The sequence below is a fragment of the Molothrus aeneus genome, chromosome 5 (genome assembly GCF_037042795.1).
Source record: "Molothrus aeneus isolate 106 chromosome 5, BPBGC_Maene_1.0, whole genome shotgun sequence".
Taxonomy (NCBI): domain Eukaryota; kingdom Metazoa; phylum Chordata; class Aves; order Passeriformes; family Icteridae; genus Molothrus; species Molothrus aeneus.
The window spans coordinates 69,690,924-69,710,763 of NC_089650.1; the positions used below are offsets into that span (position 1 = coordinate 69,690,924).

General features: G+C 48.5%; 1 protein-coding gene across 1 annotated transcript in view; it reads right to left on the reverse strand.

Annotated features, from left to right (window-relative positions):
- The window catches only part of AHCYL2 (adenosylhomocysteinase like 2), a 68,332-nt gene that overhangs the window by 12,557 nt on the left and 35,935 nt on the right, over positions 1-19,840 (reverse strand). The window contains exons 2-6 of the mRNA XM_066551089.1: positions 17,235-17,343; positions 10,602-10,745; positions 8,823-8,923; positions 7,493-7,595; positions 3,220-3,314 (exon numbers count right to left, since the gene is read on the reverse strand). Of these exons, the coding sequence (XP_066407186.1) occupies positions 3,220-3,314; positions 7,493-7,595; positions 8,823-8,923; positions 10,602-10,745; positions 17,235-17,343 (552 nt within the window). The remainder of the gene's footprint in view (positions 1-3,219; positions 3,315-7,492; positions 7,596-8,822; positions 8,924-10,601; positions 10,746-17,234; positions 17,344-19,840) is intronic.

The window sequence follows — 19,840 nt, forward strand, 5'->3', positions numbered from 1 at the left end:
GGAACACACTGGAGAGGAGTGAGGAGAGGGAAACTCTGGCAAACTGCCTTGGGAAGGCGGGCAGGAAAACAACTCAGTCCCAGAAACCTCAGAATTCCAGGGAAAAGAGAGGTCCAAGCTCTTGGCCAGTCTTATGTGTGTGGAAAGACCCGGAATGGCACCCAGGGGAGGTGCTGGGCTCAGAGGGGTCCCCTGGAGAAGAAAAGGTCCAAGAAAAGGAAAAAACCCAAGCGTGGATTTTGCCACATCCTCCTGCCTCCAGGAGGCCTGGGCAAGGTGGGAAGTGTGAGAACCCTGCTGGATTCCAGGGAAAACGGGGAGCAGAGGTCACCCAGGGCAGGAGAAGGGTCCAGGGGCCGCACAGGGTGACAGCAACACGGCCACCATCAGCCTCAGAGTCACCATCATCATCATCACCATCACCATCATCATCATCATCATCATCATCATCCTTGCATATTCCTCACACTGATGTCAAAGACTTTTCACTGCACCATCATCATCATCATCATCATCATCATCATCATCATCATCATCACCATCATCCCACTCTTTGCACATTCCCTACACCAAAGACTTCTCACTGCACCCTCCTCCTCCTCCTCCTCCTCCTCCTCCTCCTCCTCCTGTTTCCATATTCCACACACTGAGATCAAAGACTTCTCACTTCATCATCACCATCATCATCATCATCATCTTCATCCTCTTCTTTGCATGTTCCCTACTCCAACACAAGAAATTCTGTCGGCACCATCATCCTCATCCTCATCATCACCCTTCCATATTCCATGCCCTGATGTCAAAGACTTTTCCCTGCATCATTGTCCTCCTCCACCTCCTCCTCTTCCAGGATTTCTCACTTCATCATCATCATCATCATCATCAATCATCATCCCCTGGCCAGAGGCTGCTCGATCCCTTCCCAAGGGACGCTGAGGAGGGTTCAGGGACACCCAATTCCATGAAAAGAATATGGGAATTCTGTGAGAATTGGGAAATCCTCACAGAATATGGGAAAGCTGTCCTGAGGCCAGGAAAGGGCCCTGCCCTGAGGCCTCTCCCAGAATTTCCCCATCCCACAGCAGCCAGGAGTTGAAGGACGCGGCCTGCAGGGATTTGGGGAATTCGAGGTGTCCCAGATCCCCGTCCCCGCCCGTTTGCCGCAGCTGGAGCTCGGCAGGGACCCTCCGGAGCCTTCCCAGGGAAAAGGAGCTCTCCCTCTCCTGGCACAGAGGCGACACTGCCCAGCTCTGCTGGTGGCTTGGTGGGGCCACCACGCTGCCCCCCGGGGACACAGAGCTCCTCGGGAACGCCGTGCTCCGTTCCCGCCTTTTCTGGAATTGCCGGAATTGCCGGAATTTCCACTGGCCAGGGAGCAGCTGCTCCTCCAGAGCTCCTGGGAGCACAGGGTGTCCTCCAGGGAATCCCTCCCCGGCTCCGTGTCCCATCCGCAGCCTGGGAAGGGTTAAGAGGAACTGGGAGCTCTCCTGGGCCAGCCAGGGAGGAATTTGGAATCCAGAGTCTGGAATTCCCTGGCTCCCAGGACTCTCCCTGTTCAATGTTTAATCCTCTTCCAAGGGAGAATCCAGCCCCTGGCAGGCTCCCCTTTCCTGGGAGAGCAGGGGATGCAAAGCCCACAGAGGGGATCCCTGGAGGGGCTGGGAGGCCACCTTGGTGTGGCACCCCAACACCCAACAGCCCATCCCACATTCCTGCAGTATTCCCAGCTTTTTGCTGCTTTGGCCTCGTTGCTGTTCTTCCAAGCAGGTTTGGGTTGGATTTTTGGGGGAAAACCAATTTATTTGAGATGGAAATTGTTTTTCCTAGAGAAAAGCAGGCGTGGCAGCCCTGGAGCTTTTCTGCAGGTCACCAACTCCCTCCCTCAGCCCTTCCATCCAATATTTTCTTCCAGCAGAAAATCCCTGGAGAGGCTCTTCCATGAGGGAAACCTCACAGCTTCCATATTTTTCAGGAAAAAAAAAAAAATCCCTTTTCTGAACTATTCCTGTCCAGAAGGGGCCTTCCCCTGAAGGTCAGAATCCCCAGAGCCTCCCAGGAAGGATCCCCAGAATGGAATGGTCATAAACTGGCCCCGTGTCCAAGGTCCAGGGAGCAATGATGGGAAAACTGAGGGAGGCACAGAATTCCCAGAGCAGCTGGAGCTGCCCCTGGATCCATGGAATGTGAGGGCCAGGCTGGATGGGGCTTGGAGCAGCCTGGGACAGTGGGAGGTGTCCCTGTGGAACCCAAACCATTCCATAATTCCATGGCTTTAAGATCCTTCTCACATCCTGTTCCTCGCCCAGAGTCCCATTTCTTCTCTCTTAAACCATTTATAAAAATTTCTTATCTCTAAAACCACAGATCTCCAAAATCCAGCAAAATCTCTGGGAACAGCTCCAAGATCCTGGTGCTCCCTCCACCATTTCCATGCTCCAGGAGCAGGTCTGAAATCAGTCCCAGAATGAAGAGATCCTGGGAAAGCAAATTCTGCATTTTCTGGGACTCTGACTTGCTCCAAAAGTGACATTTTGGATGGGAAATGATTCCTCAAAGAGCAGAACAAAGCTGCTCTCAGGTCTAGACTCAGTCTGATACCTCGGGGGTGGATTTTTTTGATGTTCCTGGCTCTTTTTAAAGGTGACAGCGACTGGAAGGGACAAAAATCCCACCTCAAACGAGCCAATATTGGTAAAAACCCAACTCAGATCCACGTTTCCACCTTTGATCACTTCCCATATTTAGATCAGGAGCTCCAGGGCTCAAAATCCTTGGGGAAATGTGATGAAAACAGCACATCTGACAGCTGAAAATTATTCTGCTCACCCAATTCCAAGTTCCTGTTTTCCCTGGAAACCAGGGCAGGATAAAAAGGGAGTTGGGTACCTGAGGTTTGTGTGGTTTAAAGTGTGGAAATCACAGAAAAATCTGGGCTTTGTTCCTAAAAATCACCTCAGCCAAAGGTGAGAATTTAAGGGTGAAAAGGGTGAAAAACTCTTCTCAAAAATACTGATTTGGAGCCATTTTTAGCAGCTTAAGCTGCAGCAAGATGCTCTGAAATCAAACAAAACACCCCAAAAACGGCATTAACGCAGCTTCTTTTGGAAGCACTGAAACCAAACCCCGCTTGGTGAGATCCAGGAGATTTAAGCTGCCTTTCCCTCCCTCTCCAGGTGGGATTTTTCCAGGTGGGAGTTCCCCAGGGGTTTCCCAACTCACCATGTTGGGCTGCCAGCCCTCGACGTTGACGCAGCGGTCGATGCACCACCAGAAATCGTCCTCGGATTCGCCCTTCCAGGCAAACACTGGGAACCCTGGCCAGGGAGGAACAGGGGGTTAAGGGCAGGAAAATCCCGTGGGAATCAGCTCCTGGACACTGATTTATTAGCTCATGTGTTAATTTAATAGATTCAATTATTACTCAGCTCCAGCCAGCAAGACCCACGGTGGGTTTGGCTTCTTCTGGGTGTCCCAGAGCTCGGGGTCAAACCTGTGGCTTCAGCCAGGTGAAGTCCCTGACTTTATCCAGTAAAATCCTTGGGCTTACTCAGGTAAAACCCCTGGAATTATCCAGGTAAAATCCCTGGAGTTATCCAGGTAAAATCCCTGGACTTGCCCAGGTAAAATCCTTGACCTCACTCAGGTAAAATCCCTGGTCTTATCCACATAAGTTCTTTGGTCTTATACAGATAAAATCCTTGGCCTCATCCAGGTATAATCCTTGGCTTTACCCAGGTAAAATGTTTGGTCTCACTCAGGTAAAATACTTGGTCTTATCCAGGTAAAATCCCTGGAATTATCCAGGTAAAACTCCTGGACTTATCCAGGTAAAATCCCTGGGCCTGCCCAGGCAAAATCTCTGGCTTTATCCAGGTAAAAACCCTTGGTCTTACCCAGGTAAAATCCCTGGATTTATACAGATAAAATCCTTGGCATGACCCAGGTAAAACTCTTGGACTTACTCAGGTAAATCTCCTGACTTTGCCAAGTTAAATCCCTGACTTTATCCAGGCAAAATCCTTGGCCTTTCCTAGGTAAAACCCTTGGTCTTACCCAGGTAAAACTCTTGGATTTATCCAGGTAAAACCCCTGGTCTTATCCAGGTGAAACTCTTGGTCTTTTCCATGTAAAATCCCTGGTTTTGCCCAGGTAAAATCCCTGTCATTCCTTATAAAACCCAGGAGGAATTCCCTATAAAATCCAGGAGAAATTTCCCTATAAAATCCAGGAAAAATTCCTTATAAAACCCAGGAGGAATTGCCTATAAATCCCAGTAGAAATTCCCTATAAAATCCAGGAGGAATTCTTTATAAAATCCTGGAGAGATTCCTTATAAAATGCAGGAGAAATTCCGTATGAAACCCAGGAGTAATTCTCTATAAAATGCAGTAGAAATTCCCTATAAAACCCAGGAGGAATTCCCCATAAAATGTAGGAGGAATTTCCTATAAATTCAGGAGGAATTCCCTATAAAACCCAATAGAAATTCCCTATAAAATCCAGGAGAAATTCCTTATAAAACCCAGGAGGGATTCTTTATAAAACCCAGTAGAAATTCCCTGTCAATGCAGGAGGAATTCCCTGTCAATGCAGGAGGAATTCCCTGTCAATGCAGTAGAAATTCCCTTTAAGTCCAGGAGGAATTCTCTATAAATCCCAGGAATTATTCCCTACAAATCCCTGAAGAAATTCTGTATAAAACCCAGGAGGAATTCTCTATAAAATGCAGTAGAAATTCCCTATAAAACCCAGGAGGAATTCCCTATAAAATCCAGGAGAAATTTCCCTATAAAACCCAGGAGGAACTCCCTATAAAATGCAGGAGTAATTCCCTATAAAATCCAGGAGGAATTATTTATAAAATCCTGGAGAGATTCCTCATAAAATGCAGGATGAATTCTTTATAAAATGCAGGAGGAATTCCCTACAAAACCCAGGAGGAATTCTCTATAAAACCCAGTAGAAATTCCCCATAAATCCCAGGAGGAATTCCCTATAAAACCCAGGAGGAATTCCCCATAAAATGTAGGAGGAATTTCCTATAAATTCAGGAGGAATTCCCTATAAAACCCAATAGAAATTCCCTATAAAATCCAGGAGAAATTCCTTATAAAACCCAGGAGGGATTCCTTATAAAACCCAGTAGAAATTCCCTGTCAATGCAGGAGGAATTCCCTGTCAAGGCAGTAGAAATTCCCTTTGAGTCCAGGAGGAATTCTCTATAAATCCCAGGAATTATTCCCTACAAATCCCTGAAGAAATTCTGTATAAAACCCAGGAGGAATTCTCTATAAAACCCAGTAGAAATTCCCCATAAATCCCAGGAGGAATTCCCTATAAATCCCAGAAGAAATTCCCTATAAAGCCCAGGAGGAACTCCCTATAAAATGCAGGAGTAATTCCCTATAAAATCCCGGAGGAATTCTTTATAAAATCCTGGAGACATTCCTTATAAAATGCAGGATGAATTCCTTATAAAATGCAGGAGAAATTCCGTATAAAACCCAGGAGAAATTCTCTATAAAATGCAGTAGAAATTCCCTATAAAACCCAGGAGGAACTCCCTATAAAATGCAGGAGTAATTCCCTATAAAATCCAGGAGGAATTATTTATAAAATCCTGGAGAGATTCCTCATAAAATGCAGGATGAATTCTTTATAAAATGCAGGAGGAATTCCCTACAAAACCCAGGAGGAATTCTCTATAAAACCCAGTAGAAATTCCCCATAAATCCCAGGAGGAATTCCCTATAAAACCCAGGAGGAATTCCCCATAAAATGTAGGAGGAATTTCCTATAAATTCAGGAGGAATTCCCTATAAAACCCAATAGAAATTCCCTATAAAATCCAGGAGAAATTCCTTATAAAACCCAGGAGGGATTCCTTATAAAACCCAGTAGAAATTCCCTGTCAATGCAGGAGGAATTCCCTGTCAAGGCAGTAGAAATTCCCTTTGAGTCCAGGAGGAATTCTCTATAAATCCCAGGAATTATTCCCTACAAATCCCTGAAGAAATTCTGTATAAAACCCAGGAGGAATTCTCTATAAAACCCAGTAGAAATTCCCCATAAATCCCAGGAGGAATTCCCTATAAATCCCAGAAGAAATTCCCTATAAAGCCCAGGAGGAACTCCCTATAAAATGCAGGAGTAATTCCCTATAAAATCCAGGAGGAATTATTTATAAAATCCTGGAGAGATTCCTCATAAAATGCAGGATGAATTCTTTATAAAATGCAGGAGGAATTCCCTACAAAACCCAGGAGGAATTCTCTATAAAACCCAGTAGAAATTCCCCATAAATCCCAGGAGGAATTCCCTATAAAACCCAGGAGGAATTCCCCATAAAATGTAGGAGGAATTTCCTATAAATTCAGGAGGAATTCCCTATAAAACCCAATAGAAATTCCCTATAAAATCCAGGAGAAATTCCTTATAAAACCCAGGAGGGATTCCTTATAAAACCCAGTAGAAATTCCCTGTCAATGCAGGAGGAATTCCCTGTCAAGGCAGTAGAAATTCCCTTTGAGTCCAGGAGGAATTCTCTATAAATCCCAGGAATTATTCCCTACAAATCCCTGAAGAAATTCTGTATAAAACCCAGGAGGAATTCTCTATAAAACCCAGTAGAAATTCCCCATAAATCCCAGGAGGAATTCCCTATAAATCCCAGAAGAAATTCCCTATAAAGCCCAGGAGGAACTCCCTATAAAATGCAGGAGTAATTCCCTATAAAATCCAGGAGGAATTATTTATAAAATCCTGGAGAGATTCCTCATAAAATGCAGGATGAATTCTTTATAAAATGCAGGAGGAATTCCCTACAAAACCCAGGAGGAATTCTCTATAAAACCCAGTAGAAATTCCCCATAAATCCCAGGAGGAATTCCCTATAAAACCCAGGAGGAATTCCCCATAAAATGTAGGAGGAATTTCCTATAAATTCAGGAGGAATTCCCTATAAAACCCAATAGAAATTCCCTATAAAATCCAGGAGAAATTCCTTATAAAACCAGGGAGGGAGTCCTTATAAAACCCAGTAGAAATTCCCTGTCAATGCAGGAGGAATTCCCTGTCAATGCAGTAGAAATTCCCTTTAAGTTAAGGAGGAATTCCCTATAAACCTCAGGAATTATTCCCTACAAATCCCTGAAGAAATTCTGTATAAAACCCAGGAGGAATTCTCTATAAAACCCAGTAGAAATTCCCCATAAATCCCAGGAGGAATTCCCTATAAATCCCAGGAGGAATTCCCTATAAAACCCAGGAGTAATTCCCCATAAAATGTAGGAGGAATTTCCTATAAATGCAGGAGGAATTCCTTATAAATCCCAGGAGGAATTCCCTATAAATGCAGGAAGAATTCCCTATAAAGCCCAGCAGAAGTTCCCTATAAATCCCAGGAGGAGTTCCCCGTAAATCCCGGAAGAAATTCCCCATGAATGCCGGCGGAATTGCCCCAAAGGCGGAGCAGGGAATGCCCGGTCCGTACCGCTCTCGGCCAGCGCAGCCGCCACCTCGTTCAGGGTGGAGTAGATGTTGCAGGCGGCCCAGCGGCACTGAGCCCCCAGCGCTCCCAGCGTCTCCATCAGCACCTGCACACAAACACCGGGAAATCGGCAAAAACTGGGGGTTAGCTGCAAAAATACCATAGAAATCGGCAACATTGGGGGTTAGCTGCAAAAACACCATGGAAATCGGCAACATTGGGGGTTAGCTGCAAAAATACCATGGAAATCGGCAAAAAAGGGGGGTTAGCTGCAAAAATACCATGGAAATCGGCAACATTGGGGGGTTAGCTGCAAAAACACCATGGAAATCGGCAAAAAAGGGGGGTTAGCTGCAAAAATACCACGGAAATCGGCAAGATTGGGGGTTATCTGCAAAAACACCAAGGAAATCAGCAACATTGGGGGTTATCTGCAAAAACACCAGCGGGAATCAGCAACATTGGGGATTATCTGCAAAAACACCGTGGAAATCAGCAAAAACTGGGGGTTAGCTGCAAAAACACCGCAGAAATCAGCAAAAACTGGGGGTTAGCTGCAAAAATAATAAGGAAATCGGCAAAAACTGGGGGTTATCTGCAAAAATAATATGGAAATCGACAAAACCTGGGGGTTAGCTGCAAAAATACCATGGAAATCGGCAAAAAATGGGGGTTATCTGCAAAAACACCAGTGGGAATCAGCAACATTGGGGGTTATCTGCAAAAACACCAGTGGGAATGCCCAGTTTGGGGTCAGTTTAGGGGATGAGCAGTGGGAATGCCCAGTTTGGGGTCAGTTTAGGGGATGAGCAGTGGGAATGCCCAGTTTGGGGTCAGTTTTAGGGGATGAGCAATGGGAATGCCCTGTTTGGGGTCAGTTTAGGGGATGAGCAATGGGAATGCCATATTTGGGGTCAGTTTAGGGGATGAGCAGTGGGAATGCCCTGTTTGGGGTCAGTTTAGGGGATGAGCAATGGGAATGCCCAGTTTGGGGTCAGTTTAGGGGATGAGCAGTGGGAATGCCCCGTGTGGGGTCAGTTTAGGGGATGAGCAATGGGAATGCCCCGTGTGGGGTCAGTCTAGGGGATGAGCAGTGGGAATGCCATATTTGGGGTCAGTTTAGGGGATGAGCAGTGGGAATGCCCTGTTTGGGGTCAGTTTAGGGGATGAGCAATGGGAATGCCCCGTGTGGGGTCAGTTTAGGGGATGAGCAGTGGGAATGCCCTGTTTGGAGTCAGTTTAGGGGATGAGCAGTGGGAATGCCCTGTTTGGGGTCAGTTTAGGGGATGAGCAGTGGGAATGCCCTGTTTGGGTTTGGGTTTGGGGCTCTCACCGCTGTCTGTGCTGTGATGTGAGTGCAGCCCACGATCTTGGCCCCGGCCAGGGGCTTCTCCCCCTGAGCTCTCTTCCTCAGAGCCATCAGCGCCGGCATCTCTGCGGGGGAAACGGGAAAAGGAAAATGGGGATGGGGTGGGAACAGCTCAGGAGGAACACCTGGCATCCCCATAAACTCACACAGCTTCGAAACAGCCAAAGCCTCCAGAGCAAACACATCAAAATCCCCAAATCCCAAACACATCAAAATCCCCAAATCCCTCTGGAGTTTTCCCTGTTATGTTCAAATTTTTGCCTCCAGGTGAGGCTGCAGGAAAATCTGCTTTGGGCTGAGGATTTGGGATTTGCTGCTCCACCTCTCTTACATCCAACACCTAAATCCTGCCCAGCCTTTGCTTTTTTTATTTTTTGGAGGTAAACAAGCTAAACCAAAGTTGTGACATTTATGGGATGGATTTCATCTTTTCTACTGATTTAACAAAATGAGTTTGATTGCAGAGTACTCCTAACCCTGTACCTCCTTTTCCATCCCCAAAATCCCATGGAAGCTTTCTCATCCCAATAGGAATGGGGTCAAGAACACCTGCCTGGTGTGCCCATGAATTTGCATGGCTGTGGCAGCTTCAAAACAGCCAAAGCCTTGAGAGAAAACCCCAAATCCATCAAAATGACCCCAAATCCCACTGGATTTTCCCCTGCTTTGTTAAAATATTTGCCTCCCAGCTGAGGCAGCAGGAAAATCAGCTTTGGGCTGAAGATTTGAGATTTGCTGATTTGCTCCACCTCTCCAATATCCAAACCCTGTCTGGCCCTTGCTTTTTTTATTTTTTGGAGGTAATCAAGATAAACCAAAATTGTGATGTTTATGGGATGGATTTCACCTGATTTAACAAAATAACTTCAACCATAGAATAGTCCTTTAATGGTTGTAGCTGGAACCACACAGCACAGCCCTGTAACTCCTTTCCCATCCCCCAGAATCCCACAGAAGCTTTCACACCCCCCAAAATCCCATAGAGGCTTTCACATCCCCTAAAACACCACAGAAGCTTTCCCATCTTCCAAAACCCCACAGAAGCTTTCCCATCCCCCAAAACCCCATAGGAGCTTTCCCAACTCCCAAAACCCCATAGAGGCTTTCCCATGTCCCAAAATCCCACAGAAGCTTTCCCATCCCCCAAAACCCAATAAAGGCTTTCCCATCCCTCCAAACCCCATAGAGGCTTTCCCATGCCCCAAAATCCCCCAGAAGCTTTCCCATCTCCCAAAATCCCACAGAAGCTTTCCCATCCCCCAAAACCCAATAAAGGCTTTCCCATCCCTCCAAACCCCATAGGGGCTTTCCCATCCCCCAGAATCCCACAGAAGCTTTCCCAACCCCCAAAATCCCACAGAAGCTTTCCCATCTCTCAAAATCCCATAGAGGCTTTCCCAACCCCCAAAACCCCACAGAAGCTTTCCCAATGCCCAAAATCCCATAGAGGCTTTCCCATCTCTCAAAATCCCATAGAGGCTTTCCCAACCCCCAAAACCCCACAGAAGCTTTCCCAATGCCCAAAATCCCATAGAGGCTTTCCCATCTCCCAAACCCCCCAGAAGCTTTCCCATCCCCCAAAACCCAATAAAGGCTTTCCCATCCCCATAAACCCCACAGAAGCTTTCCCATCCCCTAAAACCCCACAGAGGCCTTCCCATTCCCCAAAACCCCCCAGGAGCTTTCCCATCCCAACAATCTGGGACAGGAGGAGCCCCGAGGAGCAGAGGCGGGCGCCCCTACCCTGCTCGGCGATCTCGATCTCGCGGCGCCCGAACTCGGCCTGTTTGATGTTCTTGACGCAGAAGTCGCTGCTGCCCTTGGAGTTCTTCTGCTGCTTGTCCCTGGGCGAGGTCTCATCGTCGGAGCTGTCCGTGTAGGAGGCAGCTGCAGGGAGCAGGGCGGGTCAGGAACGGGGTAAAACATTCCCGAAACCCCCAGCACCCACAGGGAAGGGGGTGGGTGGCCCACAGAGGGTGTCCATCCACCCCAGCTCCTTCCGTCCCCAGCTGGGATCTCTCCTTCTCCTCGCAAGGGGAATTTTCCCAGCTGGATTCACCTGGGATGAATTCTTAATGCTCATCAACCTCTACTTCAACGCCACAGCAGAGGCGATGGGATTGAGCACTGCCTGGTTCCCACAGGGGCTCATCTCCACAGCCTTCTCCCACCTCTCTTCCCAAAGCTCTCCCACCTCTCTTCCTAAAGCTCTCCCACCTCTCTTCCTAAAGCTCTCCCACCTCTCTTCCTAAAGCTCTCCCACCTCTCTTCCCAAAGTTCTCCCACCTCTCTTCCTAAAGCTCTCCCACCTCTCTTCCCAAAGTTCTCCCACCTCTCTTCCCCAAGTTCTCCCACCTCTCTCCCCAAAGCTCTCCCACCTCTCTCCCCAAAGCTCTCCCACCTTTCTCTCCAAAGTTCTCCCACCTCTCTTCCCCAAGGTTCTCCCACCTCTCTTCCCCAAGGTTCTCCCACCTCATCCCCCAAAAGTTCTCCCACCTCTCTTCCCAAACCTTCTCCCACCTCTCCTCCCAAAATTCAGGCCTCCACAGCTCCAAGACATCCCACAAAATGCCTGCTGAGGTTTAGAGCACTTCCAAACCAGCAGGAATTGTAATTTCAGACCCTATTTCATCCCAAACAGTCGGGTGAGTTGATGATTATCCCATTTCTGTAGGGTTCCCAATCCTTGGAATGCTCCGTTTTGGTGTTCCCTCACAGTGAGGATGAGCTGCTGCTGCTGCTTGGGAGGCTCATGTGGGATGGTTGGAAGGAACTTCTCCACTGGGAGATGATCCACAAGCCTGCTGTGGACTGTCCAGGGAGCTGCTGGCTCCCCACCCTCAGGGGAATTTGGGAATTGTTTGGAAAGCTGGGGATCACCGGATCCTGTCCTGAGCCCCATGGGATGGGATTGAGGCTCTGCCTGAAGAGAGGGTGTGGATGTGCTGAATTCACTCCAGGAGCTGTCAATAATCGTCTTCCTTCCTTATCAGAGTGCTCCAAACCTCTGATTATGGAATTAGACCAATGGAAGAGCCCTTCATGGAGTTAGAAATCCCCTTTCCTGTCGGATTCCTAAAATCCCATGTACTTGAATAAAATCACATCCATTTTTGATTGGAGTAACGATGGATCAACCACCACTTTGGATCAACTGAAGGAATCCTTTGTGCCACATCTTTCTGGAATTTGGATTTCGGATTGTGCCACATTTTTGGATTCTCTGGAATCCTTCCCCACTGTGGGAAACCAAACCTCTCCTTCCATCTTCCAGGACTGGCACCAGCAGCCAGAGAAATGCAACGAGCTCTGAATCCCAGCTCCTCCTTCCTCTCCACGTGACCCTTCCAGGACCCAACTGGCCGTTCCCTCGTTTCTCATGCAATTGTTCTGCTCCACATCCTTCCTCTCCACGTGGCCCTTCCAGAACCCAACTCATCCACACAGCCATTCCCTCATTCCTCATGGAATTGTTCTGCTCCAAGTCCTTCCTCTCCACGTGACCCTTCCAGGACCCAACTGGCCATTCCTGCATTCCTTAAGGAATTGTTCTGCTCCAAGTCCTTCCTCTCCAGCTCCTGTGGTGCTTGTAAACTGAACCTGGGGCCCAGCATCCAATCCAATGATTTCGTGTCCACCCCAGAGGAATTCTGTGGTGGAACAGCTCCATCCACGATGGTCCTGGTGGAGCTGGCCGATACTTTGGATCACTGGGAATGATGGACACGGTGATGGATACTCCTCCTTCCACATCCCCACAGGCCTCTGGAACCCATGGGAGCTGCTGCAGCCAATGTCAAGATTCCCAGTTTCTTTCCACCCCAAACCTGCACCAGGGGAATGGGGCAGCAGGAAGTGGGGGAGGTTCTCGCAGTGCTGATCCCAGCAGCATTCCCAGAGAGCCACAGCATTCCAGTGGCATCCAGGCCTTGAGTGGGGATGGGTTCCAACAGCCCCTTCATTCATTCATTCAGAGTAAATCCAACAATCTTCTACCCTGATCAGCTCCAGTGACATTTCCACAACAAAAACCCCCAAAAAGTTGTTAAACTTTTGGGGCCATGGGGTTGTGCTTCCTGCAGGACCCAACAAGCTCAAGCTTTCCCTCCCGGCTCGTGGGAAGGGTTCCAGGATTCCAAGGAAAAAGCTCAGCCTGGGTGCTGTGGGTGTGCCAGGCTCCCCCAGAGCTGCCCAGCTCCCGATCCCAGGGAATTAGGAGGGAATTAGGCATTGCTGGAATTTCTCCCCATCCTTGCCGAGTGTTGAGCCCCACCTTGCCAACAACCCCTGAGGGCAGCGGGGCTCCAGCTCTGATCCCAATCCCACAGCAGATCCCCAGGGACCAGGAGCCAGGATTAACCACAAAGGGCACCTTGTATAAAACCAAACTCTATGTCAAGGGCTCCAGGAGAAAGGATTAATTAATTGGAGGAGGATTAGTTCCTTGAAGAGAGTTAATCTGTGTAGAGGTTGCTTTAAAACCAGGGAGTTTTGGTTCTGGGGGTTAAAAATAATTTTTTTGAACAAAAAAATCCGGCCTGGAGTCACCAGATTTTCATAGGCAGGAGGTTCTATACTATTAAATAAATCTAAAATATAGAGGTGTACATATAATTGCAGTAATTAAATGAATGCTGATAGTTAATATAACAGCAAACCAAATCTCTAAAAGTCAATTTTTCCTTTGCTTTTCTGTAAAATGAAAAACAAGGACTGAAAGGAAAGGATTCCTGTCATTAATTGATGGGACAGTTTAATAAAAATATTCTCCAAAACTGAGTAATGAAAAAAAACTTCCTCCCTGGGCTTGGCATTCTGTGAGCTACGGAAAACTGAAACATCAACTGGATTACTTGTGTTACATGTTTGAATCTCCGTCCAGAGAGGCTGAGGATTCCAAATCCCTGGATGTGTCCCAAGGCTGGAGAAGGCCTGGAGCAGCCTGGGACAGTGGGAGGTGCTCCTGCCATGGCAGGGGTGGCACTGGGTGGACTCTGAGGTCCCTTCCCACCAAAACCATTCCAGGATTCCATGATTTCCATTATCCAAAAGCAGCAGGTCTCAGGCGACCTCCATCCATGTCCTGCCCCAGCAAAGCCCAGATCAGAGCCTAAACTCAGCCAAGTCTGGCTTTGCTGGATTTGAGGTGAGGGTCCACTCATGGCTGCCTAAATTGGCATCACAAAGGGCAAAAAAGGGGCAGCCTGAGCCTCTTACAGGCCCCAAATAAGGACAAAACTGGTTTATGCCCTGTAAAACCTTCCAAAAATATGAAACATCACCAGGATGAAGTCAGAGGCCTGGAATTCCAGATATTCCTGTCCTAATCCCACCCTCAGAACGTGCCTGTGGTGGGTAACACACAACGTTGAGCACTTGGGTCATCCAGGCTGGGCTGACCTAAAAAAATCCATCCATCCATCCATCCATCCATCCATCCATCCATCCATCCATCCATCCATCCATCCATCCATCCATCATCCATCCATCCATCCATCCATCCATCCATCCATCCATCCATCCATCCATCCATCCATCCATCCATCCATCCATCCATCCATCCATCCATCCATCCATCCATCCATCCATCCATCCATCCATCCATCCATCCATCCATCCATCCATCCATCCATCCATCCATCCATCCATCCATCCATCCATCCATCCATCCATCCATCCATCCATCCATCCATCCATCCATCCATCCATCCATCCATCCATCCATCCATCCATCCATCCATCCATCCATCCATCCATCCATCCATCCATCCATCCATCCATCCATCCATCCATCCATCCATCCATCCATCCATCCATCCATCCATCATCCATCCATCCATCCATCCATCATCCATCCATCCATCATCCATCCATCCATCATCCATCCATCCATCCATCCATCATCCATCCATCATCCATCCATCCATCCATCCATCCATCCATCATCCATCATCCATCCATCATCCATCATCCATCCATCATCCATTCATCCATCATCCATCCATCCATCCATCATCCATCCATCCATCATCCATCCATCCATCATCCATCATCCATCCATCCATCATCCATCCATCCATCATCCATCCATCCATCCATCATCCATCCATCCATCCATCCATCCATCCATCCATCCATCCATCCATCCATCCATCCATCCATCCATCCATCCATCCATCCATCATCCATCCATCATCCATCATCCATCCATCATCCATCCATCATCCATCCATCCATCCATCATCCATCCTCCATCCATCCATCCATCCATCCATCCATCCATCCATCCATCCATCCATCCATCATCCATCCATCCATCATCCATCATCCATCCATCCATCCATCATCCATCCATCATCCATCATCCATCCATCATCCATCCATCCATCCATCATCCATCATCCATCCATCCATCCATCATCCATCCATCATCCATCATCCATCCATCATCCATCCATCCATCCATCATCCATCCATCATCCATCCATCCATCCATCATCCATCCATCCATCCATCCATCCATCCATCCATCCATCCATCCATCCATCCATCCATCCATCATCCATCCATCATCCATCCATCATCCATCCATCCATCCATCCATCCATCCATCCATCCATCCATCCATCCATCCATCCATCCATCCATCCATCATCCATCCATCATCCATCCTCCATCCATCCATCCATCCATCCATCCATCCATCCATCCATCCATCCATCCATCATCCATCCATCATCCATCCATCCATCATCCATCCATCCATCATCCATCATCCATCCATCCATCCATCCATCATCCATCATCCATCCATCCATCCATCATCCATCATCCATCCATCCATCATCCATCATCCATCCATCCATCCATCCATCATCCATCCATCATCCATCCATCATCCATCCATCCATCCATCCATCCATCATCCATGCATCCATCCATCATCCATCCATCCATCCATCCATCCATCCATCCATCCATCCATCTATCCATCATCCATCTGCCTTCATGGAACCGAAGTCCTCCATCAGGAATGCCAGTCTCTCTCCTTTCATTAGCAGGAAATTGAACATTTGCACAAGATAATTAATTGCAATTCTGATGTTAATTGCAAGGAGAGGAGCAGAATTCCGCAAAGTTGCTCCAAATCCTTCCAGCTGTGACTTGGGAGCGACCACGGTGATGTCAGCCAGGATAAGCAGACTCAGAGTCTGCAGAAATAGCCCCAAACATTCCCAGGTGCTCCAGGATCAGATGGAGTTGTGGATTCCCAACAGAGCCTGGGCTGATGTGCCTCTGGAGAGAATGTGGCATGAGCATTCCTGAGTTTCTCCCTTTTCCATGGGAACGCCGTCAGTGCCCGCAGGATGGGTCACCCAGGTGTGCCCAGCCTTTGGGGGGCTCATCCCAACCTCTGGAAGAGACTTTGGAGGTTGCTCCAAGCCTGCAAAGCAGCATGGAGGAAGCAGCAAGCCGGGAGCTGGGAAAGGAGACGAAGAACAGTTGGCATTCCCACAAAAACCTGGGATGCAGCCTGGGACTGTGGTGTCCAGGATCAGATCAGAACCTCCATCTTCTGGAGAGAGCAGTTCTGCCAGGAGCTGAGTGACCAGATAACCATGGCTTTTCCAGCTCTGCTCTTCCAAACCTCCTGAGGAATGCCAAGAGCTCCTCACAGCCCAGTCCTGTCCCAGCTCGTCTCCAACATCCTCGGCATCGTGGGAATGTGTGGAGAAACACCAAGGAGAGTTCCCAGTTAGGAGGACTTCTGGCCACCAGCCATGAGCCATCAGGAGCAGCTGGAGCTGGGGTTTCCTGAGGTTTTCCAAACTTGCCAGAGCTGAATCAGAGCTTTGAACCTTGCAGGCTGGGCTGGATGAGGCCTGGAGCAACCTGGACTAGTGGAAGGTGTCCTTGACAGCAAGGGGGTGGAATGAGGTGAGCTCTAAGGTCCCTGAAACCACCCAGATTCTCCCCAAATACACTGTGAGCTGCCAAATATCCCAAAAATCCATTCCAGCAGGAGAAACCCCTTCCAAGAGCCCTTCAAAGTCCTCAGAGACTCCAACCTCATGTGCAACAAACCTGCAGAGGGATCCCCATGGATTTGTTCAGGAACAGGAGGGAAGATGATGCTTAAGCAGGAACAAAGTGTGGGAACACTCTTTTCCTGGGGGGATCAGGACAGGGAGGAGAGGAGGGAGTGGAAGGGAGGGCAGAAGCAGCTGCACACCGGGGTTATAAGGAGAGAGCAGGAGAGCACCAGAATAATGTAATTTTCCATCCAGCTGTACAGGACAATGAGGAAAAAGGCAAACCCCCATTTCCATCCCTGCCCTGTGAGCCCAGAGCAGACTGGGAGATGCCTGGACACACCTGAGCTGTAGCTGTCTGTCGAGGACTGCGAGATGGAGCGGGACAGCGACCGGCGGCCGATCTTGGTCGGGCGCTTGTTGAACTCCTGCTTTTGGTCAGCAAACTGGATCTGTGGAAAGAAATCAGGGATTTTCTGTAAAAAACACAAGAGATCAATCCCAAGAACCCAAAGCCTTGAGCAGACACCAGCACCATCTCAGTCGTGGCCCAGAGCACAATTCCTGTTATTTAATGGGGACTGGATATGGTAAATTGCCCATTTTGTTTAATTTCAGTCCTTCCAGCCAAGATTAGAGATGTCACTCCAGGCTGTTGAATTTTGGGAGCACAGATGGCTGGAGAACACAAGTTTTTAGGAGTACACAACAGAACGACACCGGATCAGGAGCAGCCACAGGAAGGGAAAATCCTCACCAAACTCAAGTTACAGCCAGGGCTGTGCCAGGATTAACACCCTGATCCCAGCGGGACGGGGGCTTTGCACACACACCGGGGTTTATGTTCCTCCTCTAAGAAGATGCTGGCCTGAAATAACTTCCCTTTTTTGTCCTTTTTCTTCCCTTAATTTAGAACAAATCCCTCCACGGCTGAGCAGCTCCATCACAGGAGGAGGTTATTGGCGTGAAGCAGAGCTGGAGACACGCAGGGATTCTAACAAAGGGGGAATAATTTGGGTTAAATTCACATTTTCCTTTCCCACATCACCTCTTCAAGGACATCAAGCACACTTCTCACACAATGCAGTGATCCTGGTAATTCAGAGCTCCCTGAGCCCTCACACATCCAAAACCAAGTAAACGACGAAGCAAAAGAAGTCCTGAACCGACTCCAGCAGAATTAGAACTGGACTTAAATAAACCCTGTAAGGTTTAAACCCCTTAAACACTGCCACAGGCTGGGTTCAGCTTTAGCTGAGATAGCCAGGAAGTGGAAGGAAGCACCAGGAAAGGGAAATTCTGGAAGGAGCCAGGTCAAGGCTTGGATCTGCTTTTCTGCGTTGGCCGACGTCCTTTGGGTTGAATCCTTTAGGGAATAGAGAGAGTGGGGCAAAAAGGGAATTTCACACGGCCCCAGAATGATTTGGGTTGGAAGGGACCTTAAGGATCATCCAGTTCCACAGGACACCTTCTCCTATGCCAGACTGCTCCAAACCTGCCAAACCCACAAGAGCCATGTTCCAGCCGGGCTGGGAATGCTCCAAATGGGATGAAAAGAGAGATTTGGCTCGGTCAGCTCCCACCAAAACACCTCTGAGGGCAACAGCTTCAAGGAAAAACTGTGGAGCCTTGAAGAGCTGCAGTTCCTTGCAGCTTTAGGGGCCCAAGCTGCTCTGAAGTGACACAGGAGCTGCTGCTTTTGACTTCCAGCAGGAACAAACGATTCCTGCTGGAAAACCTCAGCTGCAGGGGCACAAGGGGTTAATGCAGGTGAGGTTTCACCTTTACATTCCAAATGAGCCCCTGCTCATCTGACCTGGGGTTTCCATCACAAAGAGCCACCTTGAGCTACTTCTCTGTGCAAAAAAAGTCTCCTTATCCAAGGTTTTCCTGGAAAACTTCCCCATGCCGACCCCACCAACTCCTCCAGACAGAACAACAACCCCGGAGCAACGTGTTGGCCTCGACTCTTCATCGCTCCCAAGAGAAAATTAAGGGAAGCTCTCCAGAGATCGGGATTTCCTCCAACCAAGGAGCTCCAGGAATAAGTGACTGGGTGGAAACAGCGAGGAGAGGAGGAAGAAGAGAGAGGTAGCAGAGAAACAATCGCGCTTTTGAGTAGAAAAACCATTATTCTGGTCCCCGGGAGTGCCCTCACCTGGGCTTTCATCCCCGTTGGCTCCCCGTTGATGTTGTATTTCTTCTTGTTGGGCATGGCGGCCTCGCCGGCTGCCCCGGGCGCGGCTCCCTCCAAACGGAGCAGGGAATGCCCCGATCCCGTTTATATCCTCAGCCCATCCCGATCCCGCCCGCTCCGGTTTCACCGGGGGGAGGCGAAGGGAACCGGTTGGATTTTCAGACTTTTTGTTGTTGTTTTTTGGTTTTTTTGGCAGACCCCGGGACTTAATGAGGCATCCCGACAAACAATTCCTGCCTGTGTTTTGTGTGGAATTACAGCGTTCCCTGACCTGGGAGCTCCGCGGCAGCTCTGAGCGTGGCCTGGCTGCTGTGCGCATAACAATGCCTCATTTATGTAACCAGAACATTTCCCTGCTCGCTATAATTAACTCGCTAATTAAGCTCCTTTAACTCGGGCCCTCCCGCTCTCTCTCTTTCCCCCCAATGTCAGATGATTGCATTAACGGAGCCTCGTTACAGGGAAATTAACTAATGAGCAACTAAAACAACGGGGGCGTTTGTCGGATGGCAAAGTGGTTTTTAATTATTATTATTTTAATTATCCCGCTCCTCGCTGTGTCCCCCACAGCAACCAGGGCAGAGTTTGTCCTTGGAAGGGTCCAGACTCCAACACCCATCCCTGTGTTGTTCCAATCCTTTGGGAATTATGGAATCGTGGAATGGTTTGGGTTGGAAGGGACCTTAAATCCCATCCAGTTCCACCCCACACCTCCCACCATCCCAGGTTGCTCCAACCTCGGACACTTCCAG